This window comes from Rutidosis leptorrhynchoides, chromosome 11 (assembly GCF_046630445.1).
Source record: "Rutidosis leptorrhynchoides isolate AG116_Rl617_1_P2 chromosome 11, CSIRO_AGI_Rlap_v1, whole genome shotgun sequence".
Taxonomy (NCBI): Eukaryota; Viridiplantae; Streptophyta; class Magnoliopsida; order Asterales; family Asteraceae; genus Rutidosis; species Rutidosis leptorrhynchoides.
Genome location: NC_092343.1, coordinates 131,426,671 through 131,453,325, shown reverse-complemented (window position 1 = coordinate 131,453,325; position 26,655 = coordinate 131,426,671). Strand labels below are relative to the sequence as shown.

The following is a 26,655-nucleotide window of genomic DNA, read 5'->3' as shown; positions in this document are numbered from 1 at the left end:
GCGGTTATTGGTTTCTAGTTCCGACAAGTAGTGTTGAAGTTCGTGTATCGAAAGTCTGCTTATCCAAAGAATGTGATAGGAGTGTGCATGTCCCAAATGGAGTTTGGCGGTATAATGGTGGTTTTACGTTCTTGGTTGGAATGGAGATTGATGTTCGGGGTTTGTCCAAAATCTTCAAGTGGGAGATTGTTGAGTAGTGAAGAGTTTGCTCAAAGTCTTCAAGTGGGAGATTGTTGAAGGTGTGAAGAATTTGATCAAAGGAACAAGACGTGACTTGATGAACAAGGCGCTTGACTTGGTGAACAAGTCGTAGGGAGCTTGACTTGGTGAACAAGTCGTACAGATCTTGTTGCCCTAATTAAATCTTCTAGTAGGAATGGAGTATGGAGCAAGTAATAGATATTTGTGGAACGTCTTTTACTTGAAGGACAAGTTTAACTCTTCCTATAAATTGCAACCCCTAGCCTCATTGTAATGTGTGCACAAAATTAATAGTAGAAAATCTCTGGTTTGTGCCCGTGGAGTAAACCCTTCTCCGCGTTTTGGAGTTGGGATATAACCACGTTAAATACCCGTGTCGTTTATGCATTTTTTTATTTATCGTTCTTGCTTTAGCTAAATTGTTTGTCGTTGTGGGTTTGGTGATTTGCATGAATCACCGGTCTTGTTAGGGCCTACCGAATTCCTAACAGTATGTACCTTTTTGTTCTTCAACACATCTAAACACTCCTCATGCTGCCATAATAGACTACGCTTCCATGGCTTCTTTGGTGATTCTTGACGGACTAAATCTCTCCCCATATCTTGAAAAAGTTTATGCATGTACAACATATTACATGATATAACTTTGAGAAGACATTTATTGATAAGAATTTTGACCCCCGACGATTTGCATATATCACAAGCTTTCATGATGTCCTCGGTGAAATTTCGATCTTCGTAAACAAAAAAACAAGCAATGTGCTTAAACAATTCCTTGTCCTTTTCATACGTCAATGAGTCAACACATATCTTCAAAACCTTTTGAATATCAGGATTTAATTCTTTACCAAGTGAGTCTATGATATCCTCCAATGTACGGTCACCATTATACAAGGACCTACCCAAAACTTCAAGAGTCAATGGGTGTCCTCTACAATATATTGCAACCTTTTTCGACTCCTTTTTGTCTTCATCGTTGGGTTCTTCAAGACGAAAAGCATGCCAACTAAAAAGCTCTAGTGATTCATTCAAATTTAGGCTCTCAAGTAACAGTTTTTTATGCATTAACGGTCGAAGTTTTGTTTGAAACAACGCACACTTTTCTGTTAATGAGTCACTTTTCGATGTTATTATGATTCTGCTTTCTGGATGAAGGTTGCTTGTCCCAAGCAAAACATCCAACTGCTCAAACTTATTTATCCCATCAAGAACAATAAGAGTTCTTTCTCTAGGTAAAGATTCCTCAATTTGGCAGGTGCCCATGTCGGTATCGTTAATGTCCATCCAAAGTCTATAGTGAAGGTCTCTAAGGAGATGCTTTTGTAATTTAAGCATTCCATTTGGTGGACACCTTTCTATATCTTTTAAAAAACAGCTTCTTTCAAAATCATGATAGTGCAACTTAAAGATGTAGTCAGCCAAATGTGTCTTTCCAATTCCAGCCATTCCCCATATTGTAAGAACTTGAGCCGCGTGTGATGATCCATCTTTCAAGAATAAAGTTATTTGTCTAATCGCAGATTCGGACCCAATAATTTTTGGAATTTTACTTCTTTTGTGTAGTTCTAATCTGCTATTGATCTCTTTAACTATTTCATTAATAAGTTTTGTCTCCGGCGTACTGAAATCAATGAAAACGAGAACATAATCATTAAGTAACAAATTAGTTAAATAATACGGAGTAATCATAAGTTCACAATGCATAATAGGTGTTATACCTAATGATCTTAGAACCTAGCGTATACTCGATCTGCTGTGTGGAATTCAACAAATTCAACTTTAATCGAATAAACTTGACTTTCGGGATCGAATGAATCAAACCTATTCATCTAAGAATGGATTACATCGATGCATAGAGTTGTATATTGGGATGTTTGGAAATGATTTAGAGACTTCCAAGTGCGGCTAGGGTTTGCCAGAATGTGGAACCTTTGAATGAAAATCTGTAACCTCTATTTATAGTCTGTGAGGTCACTTCCGGGTGAATGTAAGGACATTCGTACGGATGTCTCACACTTTTGTGCGGATGACAGTTTAGTTATAATATTACACTGACATAATTCATTCGCGCGAATGACCTTGTCAGTTTGACTTTGATTTTAACTTTAAGGATCCCGTTACCTAAACGACTAACAATTATATTAACATGCAAACAAACATAATCATTCAAGTAACATAACTAAAAAAAGATATCCAAAAGTCATTGTCCAATTACAATAATTGTTAAAACAAAATGACTGAAATAAACGTTACAAACACGATATGAACTAGAGACTTACAATATTCACTAAGAAAGTGGAACCTCATACAATGAATATGTTCTTTACTCCATGGGATTCAAAACGCAACTGACATAACTAACTTATACAATGAATATTGAACATCCTAAGATTTTAAGAACAAATCTCGGGTTAAAAGCTCGTTAGCAATACATTTAGGGTGACTATGAAAAGGATAGGGACACGATTACGGAATAACCCGATTAGGTCGTGTACATCTAAGTTTAACTACTCGACCTCACTCCATGTGATTCAAAACGCAAGTTATATAACTCAATTATACAATGAATATTAAACATCCTAAGATTTAAAGATGTCTCTAGTTAAAAGCTCATTAACAACACATCTTGGGGTGGCTAGTGAAAGGATCATAGACAGAGACATGATCATGGGATAGCCCGGTTAAGTCGCGTACATCTAAGTTAAACTACTCGCCTTCCCGGGGTAAATTGAACAGAGAAAACCTCATTCATTTAATATCTATACATCTTAAGATCCTAATCTGAATTTCTGTATATATTTAAGTATTTACTAGATCCTTTGTTACTAACCAAAAAAAATAAAAATAAAGTTGATCTATATAATTTAAGATATCCAACTCAAAATTGATTCGAATGGAGTACTCAATCTATATAATATAATTACTATTACTATTACTATTATCATCACCAATTGGACAAAACTAACAATAGGCTTTACCTGTTATCAACATCCAAGCCTTTTAAATCAGCAATATCAGCAAGTGCTTTCTCCCATTTCATAATTTTGTGAGCCCGTTGACTCTTTTTCTCTAAATTTGTTTCTGCTTCCATGTTCTGTTTATGTTTAGCCATTGCATCTCCAAAACTATTTTGTATCTTCCTGACATCACTTGGCACCACATGATAAAAGATCGGGATAACAATATGTTTAGTGGTCCCACGTTGATCAAGAATTAGTACCAGTTCGTCAAGGCACCAAGTTGAAGAAGCATAATTCCTTGACAACACGATAATAGAAGCTCTCGATGATTCAATCGCACTAACCAATTCTGGTCCCAATTCGTCTCCAGTGTTAATCGCAGGATTATCCAAAAACGTGCGGATATTAGCATTCTTCAAGGTGTTGTAGAGATGATCGGTGAAATTATTACGAGTATCAATACCTCTAAAACTAATAAAAACATCGTATTTATAATTATGAGCTGAAGTTACTTCAGAAATTTCTGTTAGAACAACCATAATGATTGATGTGGAGACAGCCAAAAAAAAAAAAAAAGCCTAATCAGATGATTAGTTATATAGTTATATATAATTAAAAATAAATGATAATGATCAAACACACCCTACACATATTTTCACATTTTAAATTGGATTACCACTGATATTTTTATTTTCTATAGTTAAACTATAATTTGTTTAAACACCAAGACAGTTGACTTTCATCCACAAAATGACAAAACCATACATATGTAAAAGATTAAACTTTATATAAAAGAGATCGTCTACGTGATTACTGACCTTTATCCAAACCCTTTAATGTGAAGAGTTTATTTTCATAACTTACACGAGTAGTGCAATGCTATGGCTACTCAAATTACTTGGTTGTGACAGGACTAATCGATCAATTTAGAAGTGCACATAAACCGGTTTTTAACCAATTTCAATTAAATAAAACGGTTCTAAAAAATCAGTTTTCACCAAAACCAGTTCCGGTTTTTCGAGATCGGCTTTTTTTCCAGGAATAGATTTTTCGAGCTAACCAGTTCTTTCCGGTTCGCTTTTTGCGGTTTTCCCGCTTTCGACTTCAGTTTTTTTCAGGATTCGAATGTTACCAGTTCGATTTATATAATGTTTAATCAACAATAATACAAAAAATATAATTATAAATTATAACACTTAAACAACTATAAATAATATTAAACAACGTAATCATAAGTTACAACATTTAAACAACTATAAATAATATTAAACGCTATTAATCATAAGTTATAATGTTTGAACAACTATAAATAATACTCCTTATAAATAATTATCAACACTTTTATTTAAACAATACAATTAAACAAAAGCTAATATATTTCGAGCTTCGGCATGACCATCACTCGAAAATAAATGTGACTAGAATATATCGAGCCATGAACCGTTAGACTTTAATCATCATGGAATAAGCCATCCAACATTTGCGCTATATTTGCTTCAACGTCAAAGGGTTCAAATTCACCTTCATCTAATTTAATCGTTGGAGGTGATACCCCGACTTCTTCTTCTCTTATTATAGTTTCTTCAATGTCTTCGCCTAATGGAGCTTCCAATGTCTCATCTTGTATTCTAATTGCTCGTCCAATTAATTATTTAAACATACACATATTTCAACGGCTTCAGGGAAAGTCTTGATCTGCTTCCGATATAATTCGACCGCTAGTAGAAAAGGCTTTTTCGGAAGCTACTATCGAAACTTAGACGGCTAAATAAGAATTTTTCGTATCATGTGGTGCAGTCCAAACATCAAAAGTTATATTAACATTACATTAATAGTTTCAAAAACCTTCAATTATATCATTTTTAGCGTCTTGCCATAATTTAAAAGCATCAGGTCGAAGAGTAGTACGAGTTACCATTTGATATCACGATTAGTGTTTAGGCTTGATTATCTCCGTAAGCTATTCATTGTCGAAGTGGTTGAATGGAAGCCCTTGTTGAATGACAAACTTTGTAAAAATCTAATAGAAGGGCTTTGGCATCGTATATAAAAACCGAACCATCCAAACCTTGTGACGCATCTTGACCAGGGGCAAACCTACCATATGGTGAGTGGTAGCACGGGACACCAACAAAATACGCGATGTAGTGCAAAAAATTTTGAATTTTTAACTAGTGACACCATTGAATAGTGTAAATTTTTTTAAGTGACACCATTGAAATAAGCCATCTAGTAGAAATGTTTTTGGTTTTTAACTAGTGACTACCATTTCTAGATCCGACACTGATCTTGACTAACTCCTTTACATATACGAGCAAAACGTTTGCTTGGCGTAAAGTTAGAACTTACGCCAAGAAACTTCATACAACTGTTGCAACAAGCAATTCCCGTATTATCATGCATAATGCACAAGTCGAAATGAGACCAAATATCTTGGTTTCGGGTAGCAACCTTAACCCTTAAAACATCATTGTTGGTTTATAGGCGAGAAGATGATTCAGCTGAAGCGGAAGTGAAAGCGAAAGCTTGTGATTGTGGATGATTCATTATAGGATCAGTAGCAAAGAGATAGTTAATGAGAGTAATTAGAGAGATATTTGAGAATGTTGTTGGTGTGTTTTAAACCAAAACCAATATTATCTATTATCTATTTATACTAAACTTCTAGGATAAATGGTCAAAGCACACTAAAGGTTCAAATTTATCTCAAACGTTTACTTTTTTGGCAAAATTCAACCTGTTAAAAAAAAGCCAGTTCGGAACCGGGTTTTTTAAGTGGTTTTTACCCGGTTTTTAACGGGTCAATTGTAGCCGTTGGGAACCGCTAGAACCGGTTCAGTTCTTGATAACCGGATCCGGTTCCAGGTCTTGAAGAACCGGTTTAGGTTCTATTGGTCGGTTTTTTGAGAACCGGTTCTCATGTGCACCTCTCGCTTGATGAAACTGCAGGGATTATCAGCTGATGTTCCGTTTAATCCTCGAGGCTGACCTTTGGGTTTAAGTCAAACCTTCCCTTTGTGGGTGGGTCACGAACTCACGATGTTACGCCACCACTTAATCATTCAACAGAAACAGTTCAGCATATAATCATTATACACACTTCAGACGATCGATCTTAAAGGTGAAAGAAATTTTCATACAAAAACAAAAAAAATCGAAGAAAAGGTCATTCGTTTCAATAATAATGATAATAGAACAACATACAAGATTCTAATTCTGCATTGGTTGCCAAGTTAAAAGGCTAACCAGAGTACCAAACAACTCAACTTCTGGTTGTAGATGAGTATATATGGTTTATGTACAACAAACATATAAAAATCATCAAATCACAATTACCACACTAATAATAATAAAACAACACAACACAACAAACAAACAAACACTGAATGGTGGTGTAATTCTTAAAGATGCTGCTGGTATTCGGGGTTAAAAGCAAGAGCCTCCCTATAGATCATCTCCTTCATTTGTTCTTCAGTTGGGGCGTGATGCTCAAAGTCGAAGTTAAAAGGGTTCATGCATACTGGTTCGTCGCTGATGTCATGCAGTGATGTTAAATAAGGATGGGCAAGTGCATCTTCAACTGATTTTCAACAATTAGAAAAGTTATTATGTTAGTAACGAGATCCAACAGTATATATACGAATCTCTTATTAAATAAAAAGTTAAGATAAATTCAATGCTAAGGAGGAGCAAAATGATTCCAGCTACCAGACTAATAGAGGTGGCATGTCAACCCATTTACTTCTGAGAGGTTCTTTCGGGTTTTGTTTTACATCTAAAAGTTCAAGCAGTTAAAAAAAACTCCTAAATAATTCAATATTATTAACCAGATTATTATTAAAATAAAATGTAGCTAATCATATATGCTAAACCATCTATTTGAACAACAGTTAAGAATTAGGGAAAAAGGTATTTCGGGTACCCAACTGCACAAATTAAACATTCTGATTTCTGACCCAAGCTCACTTAGACTCATCACCAACCCGCCCATTTACCACCTACACTTGCTAAGATTAATTGGTACTAGAACTTTCGCATACCATACAATTCTAGTTAAGATGATTTAAGCTAAAATATTATAGTAGTACATAACCTAGATTGTGTTATTTTTTCCTCCATCTGCAAAATAATTTATATACTAAAAAAGGCTCTGAGCACTAATAACATGTTTTTCAAGAAATAAACCAATGTACCTCACTAGTCTTTACAAATGCCCTTAGGTGATAGCAAGAATATAGAAGGTATCAGGGTTTAAATTCAAAATAAGACAAAACAAGACATTATGCTTCAACATGATGGCACAGTATTGATACACTCCCCATGTACATAACTATAAGCATATACCAGAAACCTCTCAGCATAATATATTGTATGAAACAAAAACGTAGGCAAACTGAAGTACAAATATAACATATATTATAAGTACAACAGGTAAAAGATCCAAGAAAACTACAAACCTGTAATTCTCTGTCGAGGATCAAACGTCAACATCTTTTCAATAAGATCAATAGCAGAAGGATGAACTTGAGGAAACTTGTCATTGAATGATTGTCGTGGGTAATGTTGTAGTTGTCGAATGTATCTTTTTGCATTTTCATTCAGAAACCCTAATTCAGCTTCTGATGGAGTTCCAATCAACTGCAAGGTTACAATAATTATGAAACTTAACACATTAATAAAATAATAATAAAAATTAATACATTAATAATTAATACTTGTCAATAATTAGAAATCGAAGCTGAAAACCCCATTATTATCCTTTCAGCCCAAGCATATGATAGTTACAGAGTATAACAACTTCAATATTTAGCAAGATTACAAAAATCACTACTCAGAGAGTACTCGGTCCGGACTTTTTAAGGAGTACTTGGAAACTCGAGGAGTACTCGGATGTTGACCAAGTTTGACTTTGACCGACTTTTGACCGATTTTCCTAGTAATCCCGAGTTTTGACCGAGTTTGACCTTGACCAACTTTTGACCAATTTTCCTACTAACCCCGAGTTTTGACCAAGTTTGACCTTGACCAACTTTTGACAAATTTTCCTACTAACCCCAAGTTTTGACCAAATATGACCTTGACCAACTTTTGACCAATTTACCTACTAACCCCGAGTTTTGACCAAGTTTGACCTTGACCAACTTTTGACCAATTTACCTACTAACCCCTAGTTTTGACCGACTTTTCCGAGTTTTAACCGACTTTTTGACCGATTTTCCAAGTAATCCCGAGTTTTGACCAACTTTGACTTTGACCAACTTTTGACCAATTTTCCTACTAACCCCAAGTTTTGACCAAGTTTGACCTTGACCAACTTTTGACCAAGTTTCCTACTAACCCTGAGTTTTGACCGACTTTTCCGAGTAATCCCGAGTTTTTTGACGAAGTTTAACCGAGTTTGACTGAGTTTGACCAAATTTGATCAAGCTTGACCGAGATTGACCGACTACTTTCCGAGTACTCCCCGAGTTGCAAAAACGAGTACTCGGATGTCGACCAAGTTTGACTTTGGCCGATTTTGATTGACTTTAGACCGATTATCCAAGTAATCCCGAGTTTTGACCGAGTAATTCCGAATTCCACAACACTGATAATAATCAAAAATACCTCCATAAGCAATCGAAGCTGGTGAACATGATCTCTACCAGGAAATAAAGGCTTACGATCCATCAATTCCATAAATATGCATCCGACCGACCATACATCAATGGCAGCAGTATAATCAGACGAGTTTAACAACAGTTCTGGTGCACGGTACCATCTTGTAACAACATACTCTGTCATGAAATCGGTTTCAGATGTAACCCGAGCTAATCCAAAATCACATATTTTGAGGTCACAATTAGCGTTGAGTAGAAGATTGCTAGGCTTTAAATCCCTATGTAGTACGTTTGCAGAGTGTATGTATTTTAACCCGCGCAGGATCTGGTATAGAAAATACTGCACAAAAAATAATGATTTTAGACTAATGACTCACTAACATGGCATGTGTATGTATATGTATATGTATATGTATGTCTCACCACAAGTATCTAATAGACGTTTACATTCATTGTTAGTGGTAATGAGTTCAGAGGTGTACTCTACTATGGTTTAACATGTTCTTTTGTCACTTCAATCACATTATGGTGTCGTTTGTTTTTCAGTCGGCAGATCTTATTATGTCTTATGTCTGCGCGCCCGCAGACGTTTTTATTGCAGATTGTTTGTTTTTGTAAAGACATAAGATAAAATAAAGTCTTATTCTGTCTGCAGCCTCGCAGATTTAGAAATATGCTTCTAAGTGCTGCAGGCAGCAGACGTAAAAACAAACAGTCTTCACTAGTCAACATGCTAACATTTAAGCCACATCTTAATTACAGACATGGTCCGCAGATCTTCAGACAAAAATATCTTAAAAAACAAACAGCACCTATGTGTCATGCGACCTATATATAACTACTTCTGAAAGTTAATACAAACTACAGAGAATGATCATTCCTAACTAGTTGATGTCGTGTTATCATAATCACACCTTTTGCTAAACTTCTAATGTTGCTATAATTGTGTTTCTCAACATTTTTCTATTTTGACTTAACCTACACTCTTCAAATTCAAAAGTTCTCAAATTTCCAACACAATACTAACGATCAAGTAAACAGAAAATTATAAATATTATATCATTGAAAATAGCATAAACCCCAATATAATCAATATATATACTAACATGCAATTGCCAAATCAATATATACTATTTGTTTTGACTGCTATACCTGGTCATGATTCATACATTCATACAAAGCAAAATATCTTGTATCAATAATCTGGGCACATATCTGACTGAATCTTCTATTATCTTGGAGTCAAGTCCTAAACTATGTATCATAATCAGACTTATAAGGTCAGATATTTTCACAACTGTTACTATTCAATCATATATCTTTGTCAATTACCTGATCGCCCAGCATTGAGTTTACAGGTTCTAAATGTTATTCTATCCTTTCTCATATAAAAGATTTTTTCTAAGTGACTAGATTTACAATAACTACTTAGGTCATAGTGAGAAAGCAAAATTACATTGACTGAGCCAAATATATAGAACTAAATAGGTGCCAACTAAACCAAAAGAGTATGGATACAAGTCTATAAAAGCACCCTAAACAGTTAAGGACCTAGGCATTCAAAGTCAAAACGGACATAAAAAGTAAAGCAACCCATAAAGTACATCGTGAAAGGATGACCTGGCAATGTTCCTCTGATAATGGTTGATTTGAACGAATTATTTGATGAAGATCAGTATCCATGAGCTCATAAGCAATGTAAACATCATTAAATGCCATCCTCTCTGGTGGTGGAATTATATCTCTGATAGCAACAACCTACATGAGAAGGGAAACAAACATCAGCCAAAGAAACTCATACCTGAAGTTAATTTAAAACTCTACTGTTTAAGGCTTGTTTTTAAACCTAGAGAAACCAGGAACAATATAAGTGATTGTAACTGTGTTGGACCAATCTTGACATAAAGTAATAGTTAGAGGTTTATTTTGTGAAATTATATCTCAAATGGATTTGAGGAGGTGGAACATGTGAACGGATAACAAGTGGGCTAGCCGTCATTGTTTTCAATTTTGCTTCTTCCTTGACTTTTCTACTTTATTCTAGACTTGACTATCCTAGATGATTCTAGACTTGGTTATCCTAGATTATTCTAGACTAGACTTGATTAACTTAATGGATAAGGTTAATCAACTATAAATAGGGATGTAATAAGGAGATTGTAATAAGAGTTTTTCTATAATTGGAGAAAGATTTCCAATAAGTTCTTGTTCTTATATTTTACTATTCTGTCTTCATAATCTGGTACCAAATTTCTTCAATTGGTATCAGAGCTGAGTTACAAAAGGGATCGTGTTGTTGATCAAAAGGACTAGATCAATCACCAGATTCTAAGACAGAAAAATACGAGCGTCGATCGAAGACCAGATTCATGGGAGATATTATCAATACCTCGGATGCAATCAAGGACACCAACCATCTTACGTTCCAGTGCCCTATCCTAACGGCGACCAATTATCCCATCTGGTCGCTTAGGATCAAAGCGATTTTTAAGGCACATGGTATCTGGGAATCAATTGAACCTGGAACTGATGTCGATCAGAAAAAGGATAATGCTGCAATCGCTTATCTGTATCAGTCTTTACCTGAAGACTTGATTCTTCAAGTTGCAAGTTGCACCCATGCAAAGGAAATCTGGGATGCAATCAAGACCCGTCACCTTGGAGTTGAACGAGTAATGGAGGCTAGGCTTCAAACTCTTAAAGCTGAATTTGAAGCATCACGGATGAAAGATAGCGAAAAAGTTGATGATTTTGTAGCAAAACTTTCTGGAATTACCTCAAAATCAGCTGCACTTGGAACAGTCATTGAGGAAACCACGTTGGTGAGAAAAATATTAAGTGCCATACCAGAAAAATTCTTAAATATGACAGCCACTATCGAACAACTGGTTGATCTCAAAACGGCGAAATTCCAGGAAGTTGTGGGTAGGCTAAAAGCTTACGAAGAACGAACCAGTCTAAAGACTACAAATAATAGCCATGACCAACTTCTGTTGTCCTATGAAGGATGGGACTCAAGAAAGAAAAGGGAAAACAACTTTGGTCGAGGTCGAGGGAATGGCCAAGACACCCGGGGTAGGGGCCGAGGTCGTGGACAGTTTGGTGGTCGAGGAAGGGGTTCAGGCCGAGGACAAAACTTTTTTGCTGGTAGACAAATAACTGAAAACTAAAGATCGATCAAAGCTGCAGTGTTTTCGATGTGATGCATTTGGACACTTCTCATCCGATTGTCCAACACGAAAGAAAGGAGAACAAGCAAATTTGACTCAAGCTAGATCAACCGAACTACCAGTGGCTAATGATGACAGTCCTGCACTATTGATGTCCGTAGCCAATCAAAGAAGCGAGAAGGAAGTAATTCATCTAAGTGAAAAGAAGGTTTTTCCAGCAAAGTATGAGTCACATGATGGTGGAGAAAACATGTGGTACTTAGATACTGGAGCAACAAACCACATGACAGGAAACAAAGGACTGTTTTCAAAACTTGATACGGATATTGATGGTACAGTGAGATTTGGGAATAACTCGTGTGTGGATATAGAAGGAAGAGGATCTATTCTTTTAACATGCAAGAATGGTGAACAACGTTTGTTGACCGACATACTTTATATCCCATACTTAAAGACTAACATATTTAGTCTTGGGCAAGCTGAAGAAGGGGGTTGTGTAATCTTGATCAAACATGGTTTCTTATATATGTTTGAGGTAGATGGATCGCTGCTAATGAAGGTTCAAAGGTCCCCTAATCGGTTGTATAAAATTAATCTCGAGGTTGGGGCACCAATCTGTTTACATGCCAAGATTGATGATCCAGCATGGTTGTGGCATACCCGTCTCGGTCATGTGAACTTTGATACAATAAAGCGGCTAGGGACCAACAATCTAGTGGATGGAGTGCCGGTTATTGATCACCCTACACAGATGTGTGAAGCATGTTTAGCAGGGAAACATTCACGACAAAGTTTTCCTGTCCAGACGACTTTTAGAGCCCAAAATCCACTGGAACAGGTTTATGCAGACCTGTGCGGACCCATATCCCCTGCCACCCAAGCGGGAAACAAGTACGTTATGCTGATTGTTGATGATCACAGCAGGTTTATGTGGTCTTTCATGTTAAAAACCAAAGGAGAGGCATTTGAGCAATTCAAGAAATTCAAGGCGATTGCTGAAAATCAATATGGAAGGAAAATAAAGGTCCTTACAACTGATCGGGGAGGAGAATTTACATCCAACGAGTTCAATCAATATTGTGATTATGCTGGAATCACAAGACAGTTGACTGCACCTTACACGCCACAGCAAAATGGTATCGTTGAAAGGCGGAATCGAACAGTGATGAGCACAACAAGGAGTATTCTTAAAGCAATGGATATGCCACAAAGTTTCTGGGCTGAAGCAGTACGTCACTCGGTTTATATTCTAAACAGGTTGCCCACGAAGATACTGAAAAATCAAACACCATATGAGGCTTTAAAAGGAAGAAGACCAAATCTTGATCATTTACGGGTGTTTGGATGTGTTGGATATGTGAAAGTACCTTCAGATCAAGTAAAAAAACTTGATGACATAAGTATTCCTATGGTTTATTTAGGAACTGAACCAGGAACTAAGGCACATCGTATGTATGATCCCGAGAAGATGAAAATAGTAATCAGTCGAGATGTGGAATTTGATGAAGCACGCAAATGGGATTGGCATTCCGGAGTAGAATACAATCAAGAACCTAATCACAAAGGAGAATTCGTGATACATATAAACCCCGGTGAAGTTTTCTCGGCTGATCAAAATTCCGAAAATGGGCCTACTGAACCAGGCAGCCCAAGTAGCTCATATAGCCCACAAAGCAGCAACTCCTCAAGTCAAGGAAGATCGACCAATGAGGAAAGCATAACCCATTCTGATGTTAGCAGTCCTGAAACAACAGTAAAACAACGAGGACCTATGCTGTCTCGTCTCCCGACAGATACAGTCAATGAGTCAGATCCATCTATGGCAGAAGAGGAGACATATGATGATACACCACCTTGAGGTTGGAAAAATCAAAGTGATGTATATGATCTTCTTCTTACTGAAGGAGAACCAACAAATTTCAGGGAAGCTACAAGATATAAAGAATGGCAGCAAGCTATGGAAGGTGAAATAGCTTCCATTGAAAGGAATAATACTTGGGAGTTAATGGATCTACCCCAAGGACACCGACCTATTGGACTAAAATGGGTATACAAAATTAAAAGGGATGCAAAAGGAAATGTCACACGACATAAAGCACGGCTAGTTGCCAAAGGCTACATCCAGACACATGGTGTAGACTTTGACGAAGTATTCGCACCCGTAGCTAGACTTGAGACTGTTAGACTTATTCTAGCTTTGGCAGCCCAAAGAGAGTGGGATGTTCATCACCTAGATGTTAAAACAGCATTTCTACACGGCGACCTCAAGGAAGAAGTCTTTGTATCTCAACCGGAAGGTTTTGTGATAAAGGGGAAGGAACAAAAGGTGTACAGACTGTCAAAGGCTCTCTATGGCCTGAAGCAAGCCCCACGTGCTTGGAATACAAAATTAGATGGAGTTCTAAAGGGATATGTATTTCAAAGGTGTAAGCTTGAACAAGCTGTATACACAAAAAGAACACAAGAAGGATCACTTTTGGTAGGAATTTATGTTGATGATTTGATTGTAACAGGTAATAACCCGGAGAAAATTAAACAATTCAAAAGGCAAATGGAAGATAAATTCGAGATGAGTGATCTGGGCTTACTTTCTTATTATCTCGGACTCGAAGTAATACAAGGCATAGATGGAATAAAAATTCATCAATCAAGATATGCTAAAAGAATCCTAGAGGAAGCAGGAATGTGGGAGTGCAATTCCACCAAATATCCAATGGGACCAGGCCTGAAGTTGATGAAAGATGATGGCAGCAAATGTGTTGATGCAACTGAATACCGGAAAACAATTGGATGCCTTCGGTATTTAACTCATACACGGCCGGATCTTGCATACTCAGTGGGATATGCAAGTAGGTATATGCAAACTCCTAAAATTAATCATCTTCAAGCTGTTAAGAAAATTCTCAGATACTTGAAAGGTACAGTAGACCTGGGTATTCACTATCGAAGGAATGGTAGCAATAACCTACTTGGATTTAGTGACAGCAGCTTCTCGGTGGACCCAGATGATGGAAAGGGTACTACTGGATTAGTGTTCTACTTTGATGATGGACCTATTGCTTAGAATTCACAAAAACAACAAACAGTGGCCTTATCATCCTGCGAAGCAGAATTTATGGCTGCTACTGCAGCAGCTTGTCAAGCAATATGGTTAAGGGGACTCTTAGCTGAAATAACTGGAAGAAAAGAAGAACAAGTCGTGATCAAAGTTGATAATAAGTCAGCAATATCATTGATGAAAAATCCGGTATTTCATGGAAGAAGTAAGCATATCGACACACGGTATCATTTCATACGAGAATGTGTTGAAATGGAGAAGATTAAAGTTGAACACATCAGTGGGGATCAGCAACGGGCTGATATTCTTACAAAAGCATTGCCGAAGTTAAAGTTTGCTGAAATGAGAGAGATTCTTGGGGTTCAAAGGATTGAAGACTCAAAGAAATAAATGATTACTCAAGGTCAAGATTGGGGGGGTGATTGTTGGACCAATCTTGACATAAAGTAATAGTTAGAGGTTTATTTTGTGAAATTATATCTCAAATGAATTTGAGGAGGTGGAACATGTGAACGGATAACAAGTGGGCTAGCCGTCATTGTTTTCAATTTTGCTTCTTCCTTGACTTTTCTACTTTATTCTAGACTTGACTATCCTAGATGATTCTAGACTTGGTTATCCTAGATTATTCTAGACTAGACTTGATTAACTTAATGGATAAGGTTAATCAACTATAAATAGGGATGTAATAAGGAGATTGTAATAAGAGTTTTTCTATAATTGGAGAAGGATTTCCAATAAGTTCTTGTTCTTATATTTTACTATTCTGTCTTCATAATCTGGTACCAAATTTCTTCAAACTGAAGTATAATCTCTCTGAAGGGAAGGAGATATACAGCAATCATGTACCACGTAGATTAACAAAACATTCCCTTATGTCATGAGCAACAAGTGCACTCAAGGGAATATGGTATCAGATTGTACGTATAGTTGAAATGTATATATATACTTACATACTAACTAGCATAATGATTAACAACAAATATGCAGCAAGATATTATAGTTATGAGTGTCGAAATTCCTCCACCTAGACACTCAAAAGCTTCTTACAATCTAAATTCTATCACAGAGTTATTTAACCATTATTATAGTATCATAAAACCAACAAGATCCAATTTTTATGCTAAAGAATATATGGAATTATCAAAAGTAGACACCTAGCTAATATCCATCTTTAGATTATCAATCAAATACGTGGTATCAAGATTCATCTGCGCGTCTCCTAATTTCTAATCATACTTACCTTCTTTCTCGCCTTCTATTCCATCATAGATGCCATTGAACTTCAATTCCGTAACTTTATAGGTGTCTAACACAAAAACTCATGTATATGTACAGTAATTCATATGCTCATTTTATCGTTATATGTAAATGTCACATGGTTCTAAGTTATGACATCATCTTAATACTTACAGAGTCATTAACAAAATTTATATCATTCCTGCTTCACACTTGTAAATGGAAACCCCACATGTATACAATGAAGTCAGATAAAATGATTATTTAATAACATGTAATAGCAGCCAATAAAGTACCCTGATCATATGGCAGCTAAGCCTCCTAATCATTGTTCAAGGAATAAAAGTAAAGCCTATAGATTGCATGAACTTTTACAGCTCATATGATCAATCAGTAATCAAGAACCAATCTAGTCAAATACAGGTAATGCATGCACATCACCAGGAGAAGTAGTTTATCACCAGTACCAACTAATCACAGATTTACTAAACCAAACTCCATGCTGTTTTCCAGATTTAAGATGTAATTTTCTCTATCATCAGCTAAGCTAGATCTTCAACTTCAATAGTGAAATCATTCAGTTGAAAGTTTCACTACTATCATACTCTAATTAAAAACTTACAAACTATAAATCTACCTAAGATAGCATAGGGCACAAAGATGTTTCCAGAATACTAATTAGTAACGATCACAATTAGCATCCAGCAATTAACTTCAGCTGATATTAAATATAAGTACTGGTAATTGCATTCCAAAATAACAACAATTATTAAAAATTAAAAATTACAAACATATATAAAGCCATTGCTCACTAACATTTTCATGATCCATATGACGAAGAAGCTTAATTTCTCTTAAAGTCCTTTTAGCATCGATTTTATTATCGAAAGCATTCGCAATCTTCTTAATCGCAACATGCTCATTTGTCTCCGAATTCAAAGCTGAACTGCCGTACACATAACAAATACAAATATAATACAGAGTATATAATATAAATATACATATATGTGTATCTATATGAGAAATAGATGAAGGAAGGGTACCAGACTATGCCGTAGGCTCCTTTACCGATAGGCATAATAGGAGGTTTATACTTAGCGGTAACTTCAAAGATATTGCCAAATATGTTATACTGAATGAACCTACCGCCGTGACTGAGTGTCGCCGGAATAGTATCGATTCCGGCCATCGGTTGCTGTGGCGGTGGCGGATGACCAGCGGAGGCATCGGACATTTCGGTATCCGCAGGTTGATTTGACGGATCCATATTTGTTAACTAATTGATAAATAATTAATTAATAATAAAGGTACAGATAATATTAAACTTTACAAGCCCTAGAAATGAAATCAAAGAAGAAGAGATGTGTTTGTTTTTTGCTTTTCTGTTTTCCGCCTCCGTCTCGTTTGCGCCTAATTACACTACTTAACTTCCCTAACTACGTGCTCCATGTGTTCCAATATCTAATCTTATTTTTATTTTTATTATTGTTTTTATTTTGGAGAATGCCAACTCTAGTCCTGAATTAAATTTTGGATATTAAAAATTTCAAAGTTGGTTAGAGCACACGGTATCCATTCAATCCCGTCGCCGTCCCTCACAATCGACGCCGGGAATAGAAGATCGCCGGCACCGCGATGACGTCGATCCCAGCGTCGATCTCCAACTTCGCTGAACTGACGGCGACACAATCGAGCCGTTTGAATTTGATTTTTAAAAAACTAGCCGTTTAACGGCTAGTTTTTTTTTTTTTTTTTTCTTATAAATACCACACTTTTTTCCTCATTTTTCACACACAACTTTATATTTATTTATCATTTTCTCTCTAAAATATTCAAATTATTTACCATTCAACACAATATTTTTATCTTATTTTATCACAATATGTCGTCTTCTTCGAGTTCTTCCGGCGACTCGTTCACAAACTATACACTAAACGTACTTGAAGATTTATCATCCGAAGATGAAGTTAACTCACGTCGTTATATACATCGAGATCATTATGAAGCACACGAACGTTTGATGGACGATTATTTTGACGAGGTTGCAAATATACGGATGATAATTTCAAACGAAGATTTCGAATGCGGCGATGTGTTTTTTTAGGATTATAAATGATATTCTAAGCTACTCAGCAAATCCATTGCCGTATTATTTTAGATGGTTTCATCGAAGACAAGATTCACGTGGTAGGTGGAGTATTAGCCCACATTTGAAGATGACAGCCGCACTACGTCAGCTAGCATACGGTTATACACCGGATGCGTTGGATGAGTATCTTCAAATGTCTGAAGGAGTTGGTTGGGAATCTCTACACAACTTTTGTAAGTATATCATTGATTTGTATGCTAACGTCTATCAAAGAGAGCCTACGTTGCACGACATTCATCGTTTGTATGAAGGTCATAAAAGGATACATGGTTTTCCGGACATGTTCGGTAGTATAGATTGTATGCACTGGGCATGGGCAAAATGTCCGATTGCGTGGAGAGGACAGTATATGTGAGGCGATCATAGTCACCCAACTATTATGCTTGAAGCAGTCGCCTAGTATGATAATTGGATTTGGCATTCGTATTTTGGTGTGGCGGGTTCAAACAACGATATTAATGTGCTAAACACTAGTGATTTGTTCAACTCAATGCTTAATGAGGAAATGCTCGATGTTCCTTATCACATAAACGGTGTTCAATACAGAAGAGGGTATTATTTAGCTGACGGTATTTAGCCGCACGGTCTTACGAGGTGAATATAATGAGACAACTAATGTACACGTGCATCGTAATACACAACATCATTATAGAAGACAATGGATACAACCTTGCTGAGAATGATTGGGTAGTTGAGCCCATTCAACATATACAACGTACTTGGATCGATAGGTGCGACGCTCGTGCAAGAAGAACAAGAGAGTTACGTAATAGAGAAGTGCATGAAGACTTACGATCTGATTTGGTTGAACATTTCTGGGATCTTCGAGACGACTTATGAATTTTATGAGACGAATTATTACGTTATTCAGTTTATTTTATGTATGTTTTGAATAAATGTAATCTAGTTTATTTTATGAAGTTTAATAAATGTAATGTAGTTTATTTTATAAATTTCACTTTATTCATTTGTATTTATTTTATTAAATTAATTTAAATACAGTATTAAAAATGAATTAAAAATAAAAAATGAACACTGAAATGGACACTGTAGACACGTCCACTTTACACACCGTCAGTCAATTTCGGTGTCCAAAATGAACACTGAAATGGACACTGAGAAATGGTCATGAACACCTAATGCTCTTACATACATTAAATACAAAGTATGAATATTTCATTTTTATATTAACTTTCCTTGACTAAATTAAGAAAAAGTGCTTATATTAACATTATTATCATCATCAATCACTAATCATCATAAAAGCATAATATACACTAAGAAAGAGTAAAAAACAATCAAAATCAATCTGATTAAATTGTATACAACTAACTAAAAATATGTGTATACCAACAACAACAACAACAATACCCAATCTCATATGAGTGGGGTATGGGGGAGGTGAGATGTAGACAATCTTTCCTCTATCCTAGAATAAAGAGAAATCATTTCTCCACCCCGAGTTAAACACTCACAGGAGCGGAGAAAGTCCTCCCTCTCTCTATTCGACGGGTAAAGAGATTGCTTTCAAGGGGACCTCCAGCCATAAAGAATGAGAAAAAAAAATGAAATAAATAGAAAAATATATAAAAAAAATAGTAATAAATAAATAAAAAAATAAAATAAACGGAGACGCCATGAAAATGGTAGAATCGAATTTTCATAGGTTTTACATCGTGCCTGGAGTTCAATTTAGGCTCTAAGCGGCAGTCAAGTCGCCAATAAATCGACGCTTGCTAAGCCTTGCTTAACAGAACCGTGTATATGTGTGTATATATATATAAATAATAATAATACTCATAGTACAATACAAATACAAAATATATATATATATATATATATATATATATATATATATATATATATATATATATATATATATATTTATGAGAACGTACCTTAGGCTGCTGAGCAGGGCTCCAGACAAATCGAGAAAAGCTACACTTAAAATAAAACATACATATCTACAGACATAAACCAACATACAAACACCCAAACATACATACATACATACATACATACATACATACATACATACATACATACATACATACATACATACATACATACATACATACATACATACATGCCCCCATACATACATACGTACATTCAAACATCCGTATCTAAACAATACATAAAACAAACACACATGAAACATACAAGCGTACATATAAACCTACCCACAAAGACAGAAACATACAAACACACTAACAAACCTACAACCATAAACATACAAACATAGAAACAAACATAAGCATACTTACATATGCATACATACAAAAACATACAAATATCCATAAACATGCACAAATCCGTACCTAAACATGCACACAACCATACCCTAAACCCTAAACATGCGTCCAAACATGCACGAAACTCCGTACAAACACAAACATACCAGCACACACATTCAAACCCAATACCAAGCCGGGGTCCTGGTTAAATGCAAAGCACGGAATACCCGATACATGAAGATAAATATGTACACAAACAATCATACAAAGATCACTACAAAGGAAGACACAAACACACAATCCCCCAAACCCACATACTCACACGCCCCTACCCGCGTACACACAAATAAACCAAAGCCTACTCGTCTATCCTAATTCTAACCCTCCACGCATTCCTATCAGAAGTCATGTTCTCGGTCAATAAAAGCTCCTTCAAGTCGAGCTTTATTCTATCCTCCCACCTATGTGTATACCAAATAGTTAGAAATAAAACTTTATTGATTTCTATAAATATTACTATTAATTATTAGACTTTAGACTATAATTATAATTATAATTATAATATAATTATAATTATAATATAATTATAATTATAATTATAATTATAATTATAATTATAATATAATATAATTATAATTATAATTATAATTATAATTATAATTATAATTATAATTATAATTATAATATAATTATAATTATTATTATATTGATGAAAACTAATTGAAAAAACACATTCGCCCTCGAAGAGTCTACACTTTGAGTAGTTTAAACACGGGGTGTACTAATTTGTAAGTAGTGAACATTATGTGTACCAATTTTAACGATAAGATGAGATCAAGATAGGAAAAGATTTAAAGTCACTATTTAAATGGTTTAATAAGGAAGAAATTGTCCAGGTTGTTCATGATGTGTGGGAAATCTCAGTTCCTTCTAATAGCCAAAAAGATTGTGTCTTTCGAAATAGATTAAAAAATGTTAAAAGTGCTTTGAAAGAATGGAGCAACAAAGAATTCAACAATTTGGATGGAGAAATTGAGGCTTTCAAAAATGCATATCTTGAACTTGAATTAAAAGTCGAAACTGTCACTTTGGTTGATAACAAACTTATGATGTTTAGAGACTCTAGGAAAAAATGGTTGGAAAAAGAGAAACTCAAAAATGAAATGCTCAAACAAAAGGTGAGAATTAAATGGATCTTAGAAGGAGATGAAAACACGATATTTTTTCATTTGATCATTCGTAAAAATCATAATAAAAATAATATTCCAGGTCTTAATGTTAATGGGTTGTGGAATGACTCTACTAATGTCATGGAGGAGATATTTAATCACTTCAAAAGTAGATTTTGTTAACGTATCATTAGGAGATCAAGGTCGTGTCCGTCAACTTAGAGAACAAGTCAGATAACGTCAGCTTGAAGGACAAGTTTAATTTAATATAGAATAGATATTATTTACATATTTGTATTTGAGTAAATCTTTAACTCTTGTATTTGTACCTATAAATATTGATCAATAGAAAACCCAAAAGGGTGTGAAAATTTATTTCTTATATGGTATCAGCCTAATTGATCCCTAACCCCTAAATTACCTCTACCGTTTCTTTTCTTCTAATTTTCATTCTTGTCTCCAAATTAATACGGAGTCTTTGCTTATGATTGTCTTTTGAGCCAACAACAATTTTTAATTTATCTTTTGCTCACTGACATCCTTTTGAAGGCCGTTGTATGCTTATGATCTCAACAAAATTAAGTAATTGATCTGTCTTCTCATATGTTCTTTGATCTACACCAATTTTCAACAAAATAAGTGATATAATTGCTTATTTTAATTCCATAAAGTACCATCTCATTCTTCTTTGGATCCCATCGACTCTCAATTACAAGTGCAAGGTTACTTTACCACTTTCAAGATATTTTTTATTTAGTTTATTACGAGATTAATTAAATCTCTTGATACAGTTCATTGATTATTGATTGAATCAATTGTGGTTTTGTTTCAAGCTTGTTACTGTACGACAAAAAAAAAAGAAAAAAAAGAAAAAAAGAAAAAGAATTGTCATCATGACAGGCCATGTTTTTGGTAGACGACCTCCTCGCTGCCAGTTATGTCGTAATAATGGACACTATGCTTCCGCGTGTCCTGATCTCCAGACTTGTGCATCTCGCTCATTTAGTTTTGATACGCACTTGGCACAGCTATCCCATTCCAGCTATCACACTACTAACAACTCACCAAATTGGTGTGTTGACTCTGGTGCTACAGCTCACATGACCTCTTCCTCATCTGACTTGGATTATGTTACTCCATATTCAGGTAAAGAGCGTGTTACTGTTGGTAATGGTAACACTATACCCATTACTCATGTGGGTTCTTCCTCTCTTTCTAAGGATATTCACTTACTTGATGTACTTGTCGTGCCTTATATTACTAAAAATCTGTTGTTTATAAGCAAATTAACGTCAGATAATCCTGTGGATATTTTAATCTCTGACAAAGAGTTTACGATTCAAAATCGTTACACAAGGGCTGTACTAGCAACAGGTCGGCGCCATGATGATCTTTATGTACTCGAGCGTGGTCAAAAAGCTTTCATTACGAATATACATTCTCACAAGTTACAAGGGTCCTACGAGCTATGGCACAGTCGCTTAGGACACACTTCTTTTGATACTATTTCTCTTTTAAACAGATCAGGTCAGCTATCAGTAACCTCTATATTACCAAAACCAGGCATTTGTTCATCTTGTCAGCTGTCTAAAAGCAAGCATTTGTCTTTTAGTAATAATGAAAAACGCTCATTACATGTGTTGGATTTAATTCATTGTGATCTGTGGGGTCCCGCACCTGTTATTTCTACATCTGGATTTCGTTATTACGTTATTTTTGTTTATGATTTCTCCAGGTTCACTTGGTTTTACCCACTTAAGGCAAAGTCAGATTTTGTTAATGTGTTTAATGCCTTTATACGTTTTGTTCAGACTCAGTTTTCGGCCAAGATTAAAAAATTTCAAAGTGATGGAGGTGCTGAGTTCATTAATGAGCGAGTTCGTACCTTACTTACAGACAATGGTACACATCACCGCATCTCCTATCCTTACACACCTCAACAGAATGGTCGGGCTGAACGTAAGCATCGACACATTACTGAAACTGGTCTTGCCATCATGTTCAATGCGCATGCTCCTGCTACTCTTTGGACTGATGCTTTCAGTTCAGCTACTTATATCATCAATCGCCTGCCTTCTCGAGTGTTATCTTCTCGATCACCATTTGAGCTCCTCTATGCCAGTAAACCAAATTATGAAAATTTTCGCACGTTTGGTGTTGTGTATATCCTTACTTACGAGATTACTCGCCACATAAACTGGCACCTCGAAGTGTTGCTTGTGCTTTTATCGGGTATAGCACTCAATACAAAGGCTATCGTTGTCTGGACATCTCTACCGGCCGTATTTATGTTACCCGACATGCTCAGTTTGATGAGACATCTTTTCCGTTTTCTGGAAAGACATCATCTGTAGATCTTGCTTCTCTTGTTTTTTCAAACTATGATGATGTTGTCCTACATTCTCCTGCTGCAACTACATCAACATCAGAAACTTCGTGTCATGATCGTGATATACAATCAAGCTCTAATCATGCTCGTGACCTTCCGTCACAACCTGATCATGCCCATGATATAAAGTCACAGTCCACGGACTCTTATAATGATCACATTACAGGTCATCATTCATCACCATGTACTCTCTGTGATCACACGCCCTTGCAGCCTACAGTTTCCATACCTACTGAGCAAATTTCTAATGTACAAGCACCTACCATGCCTACACCTGTTGCTGATTCGACCACTCCAGGCCATCCCATGTTGACCCGTTCTAAGGCAGGTATTTTCAAGCCCAAATACCGAGTTGATTTAGCTCATTTATCTCATACACGCTTACATCATGCACTTCTTACCACTAAGGAACCCAGGGGATTCAAATCAGCTGCCAAAGATCCAGCTTGGTTCGAAGCTATGCGTGAAGAGATGGTTGCCCTTGGTCATAATCAAACTTGGGATCTTGTTCCCCGTCCCAAGAATGCTAATGTAGTTGGTTCCAAATGGGTATTTCGAACTAAATATAATGCAAATGGTTCGGTTGATCGGCTAAAAGCACGGCTCGTTGCACAAGGATTTACACAAATCCCTGGTATTGACTACTCAGCTACTTTTAGTCCTGTGGTCAAATCATCTACGGTTCGTATAGTGCTATCTCTTGCCACTCTTAATAAGTGGTCACTTCACCAACTCGATGTGAAGAATGCTTTTTTGAATGGAAATCTTACTGAGAATGTCTTTATGGAGCAGCCACCAGGTTTTATTGATTCACGCTTTCCTTTTCATGTCTGCAAATTGAAGAAAGCGTTATATGGGTTAAAACAAGCACCGCGTGCTTGGTTTCAATGTCTTAGCAGCTTCTTGATTCATCTCGGTTTTTCCAACAGTAGAGCTGATCCATCCCTATTTATATTCAAGAAAGGATCATGTATTCTTTATCTTCTGGTTTATGTTGACGATCTTATTTTAACAGGAAATGATAATTCCTTTGTTCGAAAATTCATCTCACTTTTAAATTCGAAGTTTGCGATTAAAGATCTTGGTGCTCTTAGTTACTTTCTCGGACTTGAAGTCACTTATACATCTTATGGTCTTTTTCTCAGTCAGACAAAATATGCTCATGATGTTCTCACACGTGCTAAGTTGCTTGATTCAAAACCTGTGGCTACTCCATTGGCCACTGCTGAAGTTTTTTCTTCGAAGGGTACTCCTTTTTCGGATCATACACTTTATCGCTCTCTTGTTGGTGCCTTACAATACCTAACAATAACGCGCCCTGATATTTCATATGCCGTAAATCAGGTTAGCCAGTCTCTTCAAGCTCCCACATTTGATCATTTCCAAGCAGTCAAACGCATACTTCGTTATGTTAAAGGTACTATTGCATATGGTTTATCATTTCATCATTCTCCAACGCCTTCAATTCTTGGTTATTCTGATGCGGATTGGGCTCGTTGTCTTGATACACGACGCTCCACTTATGGCTACTCAATATTTCTTGGAGGAAATCTTGTCTCTTGGAGTGCGAAGAAACAACCGACCGTTGCTCAGTCAAGCTGTGAATCAGAATATCGGGCTCTTGCTAACACGGCTGCTGAAGTTGTATGGGTTACTCACCTTCTCCGTGAATTGCATGTGCTTCCTCCTGATCGGCCTACTATTTTGTGTGACAACAAGAGTGCTCTCTTCTTAAGTCAAAATCCTGTCTCCAACAAACGATCGAAGCATATTGACATTGATTATCACTTTATACGTGAGCTCGTTTCTTCAGGACGTCTATATACCAAGTTTTTTCCTACTACATTACAACTTGCTGATATATTTACCAAAAGTCTGCCTCGTCCATTGTTCGAGTCTTTTCGTGCCAAGCTTCAAGTTGGACCTCCACCTCTTCGCTTGAGGGGGGTGTTAACGTATCATTAGGAGATCAAGGTCGTGTCCGTCAACTTAGAGAACAAGTCAGATAACGTCATCTTGAAGGACAAGTTTAATTTAATATAGAATAGATATTATTTACGTATTTGTATTTGAGTAAATCTTTAACTCTTGTATTTGTACCTATAAATATTGATCAATAGAAAACCCAAAAGGGTGTGAAAATTTATTTCTTATAGATTTCAAGAACCAAATGTAGATCGGCCGAGTATGGAAGATTTGTGCTATCCATCTCTTTCGGCCAAAATGCAGCAGAGTTAGAAGTTCTATTCGGCGAACGAGAAATTGGGGAAGCAATTTTTGAGTGTGGTAGTACAAAGGATCCTGGCCCGGATGGCTTCAATATGAGATTTTTTAAACAATTTTGGGAAAAGATTAAAGATGAACTACCAGGGGCAATTGGGTGGTTTTGAGAAAAATGCGAGTTTTCGCGTGGATGTAATGCCTCTTTTATCACTTTAGTCCCGAAGAAAAAGAATCCGAGTGGTCTCGGTGATTTTCGGCTT

At 36.0% G+C, this 26,655-nt stretch overlaps 2 protein-coding genes across 2 annotated transcripts; both read right to left on the bottom strand.

The window, feature by feature from the left end:
• Nucleotides 1-615: 615 nt before the first annotated feature.
• LOC139874946 (disease resistance protein RUN1-like) lies at nucleotides 616-3,700 on the bottom strand. The gene is made up of 2 exons (XM_071862336.1): nucleotides 3,180-3,700; nucleotides 616-1,822 (listed from the first exon to the last, which is right to left on the bottom strand). Exons 1-2 carry the CDS (start codon nucleotides 3,698-3,700, stop codon nucleotides 616-618), a joined length of 1,728 nt encoding a protein of 575 aa, XP_071718437.1.
• A 2,643-nt stretch (nucleotides 3,701-6,343) lies between these two features.
• On the bottom strand, nucleotides 6,344-17,679 carry LOC139876458 (mitogen-activated protein kinase homolog NTF4). The gene is made up of 6 exons (XM_071863777.1): nucleotides 17,272-17,679; nucleotides 17,045-17,174; nucleotides 10,382-10,519; nucleotides 8,769-9,101; nucleotides 7,619-7,799; nucleotides 6,344-6,741 (listed from the first exon to the last, which is right to left on the bottom strand). The coding sequence occupies exons 1-6, from the start codon at nucleotides 17,493-17,495 to the stop codon at nucleotides 6,563-6,565; spliced, it is 1,185 nt and encodes a 394-aa protein (XP_071719878.1). The 5' UTR covers nucleotides 17,496-17,679; the 3' UTR covers nucleotides 6,344-6,562.
• Between the last annotated feature and the right edge of the window lie 8,976 nt (nucleotides 17,680-26,655).